Consider the following 10003-nt stretch of genomic DNA (forward strand, 5'->3'; position numbering starts at 1 on the left):
ATATTTGGCTTCATCTATAATAGATCCTCTATAAATTGTTTTCAAAAAACACTTGAATGAACACTTTACGCTAGATTTGATGTCAAGATTATTTCACTGGATTTGTAACGTAACAAATAAACATAATATTTCTCATACAACGGATTTTCTTTGGCGGACAACCAAATATAACGTCTAGCATATCCTATCCAATTGGGTGTTTGATGATTGTAGATTAGGACCAGGATTAGAACTAAAAACTAAAATATATACTTTCAGTTGGGGAAAAAGGTAGGGCACTTGGTGAATATGAGAATAACTACAGCTGAAAAGCGACCACCGAGAGTTGGTCGCAGTGGCCACCACTTAAAGACGAGGTGGCTTCGAGCTTCCGTTGACTAGAAGATTTCAATATGTTGCTAGTCTGACGGCTGTGAATTTGGTGGTGGTGTCGACTTCTTAGAACGAGAGGTAAAAGTCGAGAATTGCAGGCGATGGAGTCGAATAGCATGCGTCCTTTGTGATCGACTGTGCTACTAGGACAATAACTTAACAACCGTGGCTGATATGGCTTGCAATAGATGTGGCTGATACGACTTGTGTGGCTATAGCGAGCGGAATAAGCTTGGCACTACTAAGCAAAAGTTATTATGTGAATACACATTTTCGCAACATCCAAAAATACCTTTGATAAAAAGAAAACTTGATGTGATAAGACATCATCAACATCATAACCCAACCACCATGGCATTTACTCAGACAATAATATGGCACTCGAATGAACAATGTCGAGCAGCAGGGATGTATTTATTTCGCTATTGCAGTCCTTTACTAGTGCAACTGTGACGCAATGGTGCATGGAGAGCCTATTTATAGTCTAAAATAGAGGAAATCAAATCAAAAATATATAATCAAAATAGATATAGAAAATCAAAGAAAATATCCTAAATATCTTTCAAAGATATCTGAATATCCTAATATTACTAACAGTTCCAAAATTGAAGTATTTGGTAATATAATGCCAAAGGCTCTTAAGCTTTCATAGTCTTTAAGGCCAATGCAACTCTAGATCAACATTGGCTTTCAGCATTCCAAAAATGGTACTTCAAGGGTTTAATGAATATTTGTCATTTCAATTTTTCCATCACTAATATTTTCATGTGTATGTTGTGCTTGCTTTTCAATTGTCAATGGTCTCTCTCAAACACAATTCTCGTCGCCCCAATCTAGCTTGCTGAGAGTTGAAGAGTTGAGGATTGAGGGTCGTAGGGTTGTCTCAAGTGACATATAGTGAGTCACGAATCTATCTCAGATTGAGGGTCAAGAGTCACCAAGCATCCCACAACAAGAGTTGGCGAGGGCTGCCAATGCTCGCCTTTGGTCACCAGGTTGCCTTTAATTGCCTGGTTGATGCTCGCCCTTGGGTCATGTGAGGTCACTAGATCCCAGCAACCTTGCCCTCCCCCCCTTTTTAACTTTTAAATTGATTTACAAAAAATATAGCGAAACCCAATTATTCAAAATGCTAATTTTTGAGCATTCACCTCATATCAAAGAATTCTTTTTCCCAAAGCTATCTCAAATGCACGCAATGACCCCTCATGGCAATCATAGGAGATAATTCCTCAACGAGTATTTCGTTGCAAGAGTGCAATAATTCTTGGTAGATTCCCAAAAGCTATCCCAAAAGTCAATTATATATTATTTTCTGATTATTATGACCTATGTCGTATTGTACTTTAACTTTAAGCTGAATTTAGCTTTTCTTATACTAATGATCCTTAACTTTGTCTCTATTGTCTTTTCATATTGTTCATTAGTTAAAACACAGTGTTCGAAAAGGGGAGTCGCCGTCATTAAATTTGAGGTGTTAAATAATAAAATATTATGTCCTAAAGGCATGCTTTACTTAATTAACTAAAAGACAGAGAAGTTCCAGAATGATTTTTTTTCTTATTTTTTTGGTCGAATCTTTTCGTGGGAAGGTATGTCACTATCGAAAGATTTGATTTTATTTGACACGTGTACCGACAAAGTTAATAATTTAAAAATAACTTTTCTAAAAATGATCTACTTTACAATCTCAAAAATAAATAAGCGAAAAGTATTTTTAACATTCTCGAGATTGTTTAAACATTAAATTATTATCAATAATAAAAATATTTTTTATTAACCAATTATTTTAAATAATATAAGTGATTATCATTCAATTTTGTGAAAGAAATTGAGTCTAAAAGCCAACTATGGAAACCATCATATCTTGTCACGGCACCCTTTAATCTCTCATAATGAAAATAAATGTATTACCAAATTATTCTCATATTTAATAAACTACCATCGCATTTCCTCAAGGCTGCATCGAAGTTGCACTGTGTCCTTGTCTTTGAATTGGTACTTTTTATAAGACAAAAAAAGTTTAGCCTAGAGTTGAGACTTGATCTAAAGTTTGTACTAATTTACATGACAACAAAAATTTGAGCCAAATTGAGACTCATGCTAAAATTGGCACTTTTAAAAATAAGAGGCCATATTTTTTTATAAAAACTTTTTCTTTTTCTTTTTCTTTTTCTTTCTTTTCCCTTTCTTACCTTTTTACTCTGCCAGCGATAGGCATAGGTTTATTTAAAAAAAGAAAAATAGTTATAATAAAAATTATCTACATAAACACCAAGTACTAGTTGTGTCACTTAGGATGGTCGGCACCGATTTGAATGCCAAGTCAATAATTTCCATTCAAAATTGATCGAAAAGATTAAATTGACAAATTATTAATAAGATTAAAACTAAATTGATATAATTGAAAAATATAGAATTAATTGACAGTCAATACAATAAGTTTAGAAATTTCTAGATAACATTTCTCAAATTTTAAAGTGTATTGATTTGTTTAGAAGACTGCTTGATATAGATGAACAAGCTCAACAAGTCAACGAAAGAAGCCCAATGTCTCCTCATATATCGTATTGAAAGACGCAGAATGGACGCATGGCGGCGCAATTGATCTCTGAGTTCTTTTATTTTTTGGGAAGTGGGTGACGATGAAAGTAACACGATCATTCCTTTCGGGTCCTGCAATTCTTAGTCCCGTCTTTAAAATATAATATAAAATATTGCATATTCTAGATGCTATTGAGATCATGCCGAGCATGGAATCGCTAGTCCTATTCTTTAACTTGTTAATCATTGTGAAATGATTCCATAACTTTTCCTCACTTGAAGAGATGATGCGTGAGTCATATCAATGCCATAAAAAAAAATTAAAACGTTGTCGTGTCACAGATATAAAAATATATATATTCGGATACTATTATTGACTTGTATGTATTTCCTCAATTAAATAGCCACAAAAGTTCAATGCTCTTTGTGGCGATTCCTTTGGAAAGTTAATCGGGAAGGGGTGACTTTAAGATTGCGCCTTTTGTCGACCACCATCTTATGAGTCAGTTACTTAATTAGCCCCCACATATCCATAAAGTTTAATAAACAATTCTAAAATCATGGAGATGTAGCTTAATAGACAAACAAAATCCGCTTTAAATAATTCTTATCATATATTTAAGAGTAAAAATATTACGTTGCTATTGGAGTAATCATTTCTCAAACTTTGCCCCCATACCAATTGCCTAAAAAATCACAAATTTCCAATTGAGTTTCAATCATGTCTTAAAGTTTTTGTTTTTGTCCCATAAAAAAGTGTTAGCTTTAGTTTGGATTCTAATTCCGATCCAAACTTTTTTTGTCTCATAAAAATACATTAAACTCAGATCTCAAATTTAGCCTAAACTCTAAATTGTCTTATAAAAAAAATACCAATTTTTCTGTCAATACCTAGATATAGCTCCTCTCTAACTTTCGTCAAAGTTTTTGGCGAGTGCATGTGAAATGACATGTCGAATTTTTAATGACATTATTAGAAGAAAACTTGATGGGAGCTAGGGTATCAAGTAAAAGTTTGTACTTTTTGATGAGATAAAAAAAAAAAAGTTCATTTATTACCTTTATCAAAAAAAAAAAGTTCAAATTAGAATTGAAACTCAATCTAAAGTTGATGCTTTATTAAGAGGAAAAAAAGAAGTTTAGGTTAGATTAGTGACATGAACTAAAGTTGGCATTCTTCTATGAGACAAAAGATGTTTGAACCAGCTGGTGCCGATACCTTAAATTGGTGCTTTTTAAGGATGTTAGGTCTTTGCGCCTCAGAAAAATTCTAGATTCGTCCTGGCTACGCCCACACATATAATGCAAGTGACTAAAACACCCAAGAAAACCGGTAAAATATTTGATTTTATAACTAGAAATTTCTTATGGGAGATATTAACAAGAAAAGAGAATCCACTCGCTTAATTGGGATTCGGCCGTTGTTCCAGAAAAAGAGAGGAGGTTCTTACTAAGTTTTGAAATCTCGCACGCCATGGTTTTGACTTTAAAGAAATTGTTCATTTCGAAAAGTTGTGCTAAAACACAGACCTTGACCTATTTCACTTGTTATGGTAGATCTTAACTCGACGAGAGCTTTAAAAAAGCTGTTAACACATATATTTTGACGACTCATTAATTATTAATTTATTGCATAAAGAATTTGGGGACTACCCTCCATCCCGAGCAAAAACAAATTTCATTAAATTACATAGCACATAGGTACTTTGAGCATTTGCATTAATATTAATGGAACTTATTATTTTAAAAAATAAAATATTATTATATAAAAAAGAGAGAAAAAGGGGAAGTGAGATCGGGCCGGATCCAGTTCGGCTCGGCCTCTTCCTTTTCCCTCTCTTTTCCCCGACCGAGCCGGCCCATTTTCCCGTTTTCCCTGGCCTGATCCGAGTACAATTTTCTTCCTCCCCTCCTCTCGCACACGTTTTGCAGAGAATGGCACAAGGGCAGAGAGCGCAGAGCAACGACACTAGAGGCGGCGTTCTAAATCCAATATCAGAAGTGGTTCTTAGCTGAAAATGGACCGTGACTTGGTCCCGAGGAGGGAGGCCATCGTAGGGGTCTCGCTAGCTGTTCTTTTTTTTCTTCTTCTAAGAAAGAGGACCACCGAGAGAGAGAGAGAGAGAGAGAGGAGCCCTCCGGCAGTCCGGCCATGCCCAAACTCGGTTCGATGACTCCGGGCTGCGCTTTCGAGACCGTGGCTCCCGTTCCCTCACACCAAGAACCGGTTAAGGCCACCTTCCCCGACTGAGCGCACCTTCCCCTCCTTCCTACTTGACGCTCTGTTTTGCCCCTGTCTCGGTTCAACCGAGACGGGACTCTTCGTTCTTCGCTCTTGCTCGCGTTGAATGCAAATAATTCTGTCTCCGAGTTGGCCTCGAGTGTTTTTTGTTATCTTCATGACGATTTTGGCCCAAGTTCTTGTCTCGTTTGAGTCCGTGGCTTTCCTTTTAGTGTCACACACCACGTGTTTGCCGAAATGCCTGAATTAGATCCGTAAACTTTCTCTTGAGTCTGGTTTGCCTCTGAGAATGTGTATCGGGCGTAGAGGAACGAATGAATGAGGAAGGAAATTAAGAGATTTTGGGCTTAGTTCTAGCAATGGGATTGATCCACGTTGGGCTTAAGTTGAAGCTAGGCAAATACGTGCTGATTTTGATACTTAGTGAGCCTTGGGCCTGAAGTGTTAATTTGATAAATTTGGGCTTCGTTTTTTTACTACAAGGATTGGTGATTATTGAGCTTAATTCGGCTTGTTTGGGTTTATTTCATCGAGCACATTCCTTTCTTTGTCTTTGTGTCCTCGGCCCAAATCTTGTAGTCCGCCGAATCTCATGTTTGGGCAAGGCCCGGGCTTGGCCCGAGTCACCATTTAAAATATATAAAAAATATATTTTTTTAAAATAAAAAAATTCCAAAAAAAAAAAAAAAAGTATTTTTCTAAAGATTAGGAAAAGCTTAATATGTAGATTTTGAGTAGTTTTCTCTTAAAATATGCAAAAACCTTTTGTCAAAAATTGAACTCAAAATTGAACAAGCTCTTAGGACTTAAACAAAGTTTTGGATGTTCTTGGAACAATTGTTAGGGTGCTATTTGTGCATTTCATTTGATACTTGATTGCACACTTTCAATTTGTTTTCATAATCCCACCATCTCACAATCCACAGTGGGTGTTTGTGTAGGCAATATTAATTCCACGTCATGCTTCAGCATCTTCTAACAACGCGTCAATTAGATTTAGTTGAATTTCACGTTGAAGGGGTTTGATTAGAAAAATCGAAAGTATAGGCACTCGATTACAAAAGTAGTGAAAGTACGAGGGTGAAAAGTAAACAAATTTCAAAAGAAAATGAGAGAGAGATGCGGTGGCCTGTATTAAGTAAATGGGCCAAGCTTTAGGACAAGACATTTAAATTGAGCTAATTGAATCAAGTTTGGACTGATCCAAGGAATACTTTTCGGCTAAGGTTTGAGATGGACCAACACCAAGATGATAAGAATCGGGGTCTTCATGCTATGTGAGACCAGAACTTGGAAACTTGCTCCACCAGCGCCTCCCAACACGTGAAGATACTATTTCTGTGTCCGGCCAAACTGCTTCCACAACTTTTTCGATAGATGTCCAGCCGGTCCGCAATGAGGGACATGATCGGCCATCATGAATAGCCTGAGCTTCTTCATCTTTTTGAACGAGTCTGCATTCAAGATCAAGTCTTCTACATCAACCTTGTCTAGTTTAATGCCTTCTATGGCATCCGTTCCCTATTAAAGCCAAATAAAAAAAAATTATGCATATCAAAAGCACTTGAAAATAAGAAGATTTTCTAAACCGTTAAAAAAAAACAACAACAACAACAAACAAGTCTAACTTTAAAAATAATGTTTAAATTTATATTAAAACCGTACTAGTCTAACAATCGTGATAACACACGCCGTTTCTAAATGAAGACATACTCATCTTATGATGAACACACGAGAGGATTTATACTAGGTTATACAACTGTCAACTAAACAATACAAATTGCAATTTTAAGGAGAAAATTAACAAATCACGAAATAAAGATCCTAAACCCTAGTCTCTTGCTTAAACTCTGATTGGCAAAAATAAAAATTGCATATGCCTAATTATGCAATCTAAAGTTTATTATACCATGTAAACGTCAAGTCCACAAAAAGAAGGTATACATTTATGTTCAAATTAATTTCTTGTTAGGTTAATGCTTAAATCTTACCGAATGTTGCCTAACTACTTGTAAAGCATCCTCATGGCACCATATTCTGCTTCGCTTGCTTGGGTTTGTTGGACACTCTTGAATTACAATTTGTCTACCCATTTCTTGAAGCAAATCATGCATCCATATTTTATTATTTTCGTCAATGTATATGAGCGACTTTTGAGCTAGAATCTCAATTCCACTATTGGCATGGATACTACATTGGCTCAAGGATTTGATGATCTCTTCTTTGTCATATCCATGAAGAAAGCACGCGATGTCAAGGAAAATTGTCCTCTCATTAGCCTCTAAGCCATCGATAACAATCCTCATTATTTCATGACCATTTCCATGAGGGATTTCTTTTAGTCGGTCAAAAGCTACTTGCCATTCCTTGACACTTTTGCCATTCAAGAAAGAACCCATCACGATGAGTACTAAAGGAAGCCCTTTGGAAAGACTAGTGAGGCAATTTGAGAGCATCTCATAATCACTTCTGGGATATCTTTCTTGGAATGCATTCCAACTGAAAAGCTCAATAGCTTGATCATCATTCATCGCTCTTACTTTATAGATATCCCCAGATAGACCGATTATTGTTTCTTCATGTCGAGGGATCAAAATGACTCTACTTCCCAAGCCTAAGTTCATTGCCTTGATTAGGTTGCTCAGAGGCTCCAACAACCCTTCCACGTCATCAAACACCAACAAAACCCTCTTCTTGTGAAACTTACGCCTCATGAATTTTATTGCTCCATGAATATCGTCGCCAAACTCTGAAACTCCATCACTGAAAATGTCACCAAAAAGGGTCTTTTGCATTTTGACAAGGCCATATTGGCTTGATATATTCTTCACGTTCCCCAGAAAACTACGATCAAATTGATTTGCAATTTGGTGGTACAGAATTTGCACAAGTGTAGTCCTTCCTATTCCGCTAGTGCCGGAAATTCCCACGATTCGGACATCCTCAACCTCTAATTGGAGTAATGAGTACAAGCCTTGCAGCTGAGAATCTAACCCAACTGGATGGAAAGAAACCAGGTTCGTGCCTAAGCCGCTCAATCTTCCTGAGATTTTTTCCACAACGGATTGGATGAATTCAGCTTCAAGTCTGCATATTATCAATAACGAAAGGTGTGACTCTGGTGATTCATGCTAGTAAAGATATATGAAAGATCAATAAGATTATATTCTGGACCTTAGGAGTATCGCCTATCTAATCTAATTTAATATCCAATATCCAATCTGCTATAATAGTATATAGTGGCATGTGAGAAGTTGACCTGTGCGTGACTTAGTGTTCTCTCATCTTCGACTTTCCTTTGTAATAAATCAGTACTTTTAACAATTACAAGAGGAATAAGAAGTAATAATTATTCTTCAACAAGTACCATATAGTCGTGGGATAAATTTGACTTTTCAAACGCCCAGGAGCCCTAAAGTAAACTCTGCTAAATTTGAGGTAAACATTCCAAAGATAGCAATTCTTGGTGATGCATATTAGTACAAAATATAATGTATATGTAACAAAGAAGAGAAAATCTTTTGGCAAATCATTTAAGCAATAAATTAAAAGAAAAGGGATTGAAATCAGTCAATGAAAAGTGTCTCGATGCTCATCGAAAAAGAGGTTCTACTATAGAGAGTTTCTTGGCCAAAAAAGGAAATACTATGAAAAGTGGAGAGAGAGACAGAGAGGCAAAGACAGGTACAGAGACAGAGTCTGAGAGAGAGAGAGAGAGAGAGAGAGAGAGAGAGGGAGATTTAAGAGCAGGCGATAAAAAGAGGGAAGAGCACAAACTGGAGGCTGAACTTTCTTCTGAACCCTAGCTAGGTACCCCAGTCCAACCAAGAGAGAGGCTGACAACAACCTTCTTTTTCCTCTTTTTTTGCCTTTGACAGATTCATCATTCCATAGTGGAGAGCTTTGGTGGTGAAGGGAAGGGTTGCATCATAGCTAGGTTTACCCTGTGTTGGCCGTGTAAGTGGTCTGAACTTGCCCATTTTGGTTCTCTTTAATTCTAACGAATGAAAGCATGGGGCTTCTGATAACCTCCTACAGAATAAGTGGCTCATATGCTTTGGAGTTCACCCACTTGTTTGTTTTCAACAAGGGGAATCAGAGTAATCGAGAGAAATGTTGCATGAAGGAAATGGGCATTTAAGGAATCCTCTTAAGAAAACACTTAAAAGGAAGAGAAAGATAGTACCTGTTTTCGAGAGGCCAGCCAGTAAGATTGCCGGCTTTGCGGAGAGCGTCTCTCCACTTCCGGACCTTGTCAGCATTCTCCTTGCCAAAACCCTTCTTGCTTTGGCCAATCCGCTTGAATGGTCCGGATTGCTCGCGCATCTCTCTGGGGTCAACGTCCATGAAAATGAGGAAGACCAACTGGCCTTTCTTTTCCTTGCACTCGAGGATCTTATCCAGCTCTTCCAGACACCAAGTCGAGGAGGCGAAGGTCTGAGAGATGACCACAATGGCACTCCTCGACCACTCAATCTCCTCAAGGATTGTCGGTTCGATCTCAACTCCTCTTTCCAGATTGTAGTCGATGAAGGCCCTTATCTTGTTCCGCTCAAGAGCAGCATGGAGGTGGCTCACGAAGTTGTGTGTGTCGGCCTGTTTATAACTGATGAATGTATCGTGAACCCACCGAGGGATGGAGGAGGGGGGAAAGCAGAGTTGTGGCCTGGCTGTGAGGCTATGTTTGAGAGAAGAGTAGTGGAGTGGAAAGAAAGAGGGCAAAGAGATGGGAGGAGACTGCAATTGGAATTGCGATGTTCTCTTGTTTAGGAGGCCTGGATACAAAGGAGGAGGAGAAAAAGTAGGGAAAAGCTTGCACTTGGATTGGCGAAACTGAATCGTCAT

General features: G+C 37.5%; 1 protein-coding gene across 1 annotated transcript; it reads right to left on the reverse strand.

The window, feature by feature from the left end:
* Positions 1-6490: 6490 nt before the first annotated feature.
* Positions 6491-10003, reverse strand: LOC104455265 (disease resistance protein RUN1-like). Its single transcript, XM_039317643.1, has 3 exons — positions 9345-10003; positions 7150-8245; positions 6491-6679 (listed from the first exon to the last, which is right to left on the reverse strand). The coding sequence occupies exons 1-3, from the start codon at positions 10001-10003 to the stop codon at positions 6491-6493; spliced, it is 1944 nt and encodes a 647-aa protein (XP_039173577.1).

Source organism: Eucalyptus grandis, chromosome 7, assembly GCF_016545825.1.
Source record: "Eucalyptus grandis isolate ANBG69807.140 chromosome 7, ASM1654582v1, whole genome shotgun sequence".
In the NCBI taxonomy this organism is placed as follows: Eukaryota; Viridiplantae; Streptophyta; class Magnoliopsida; order Myrtales; family Myrtaceae; genus Eucalyptus; species Eucalyptus grandis.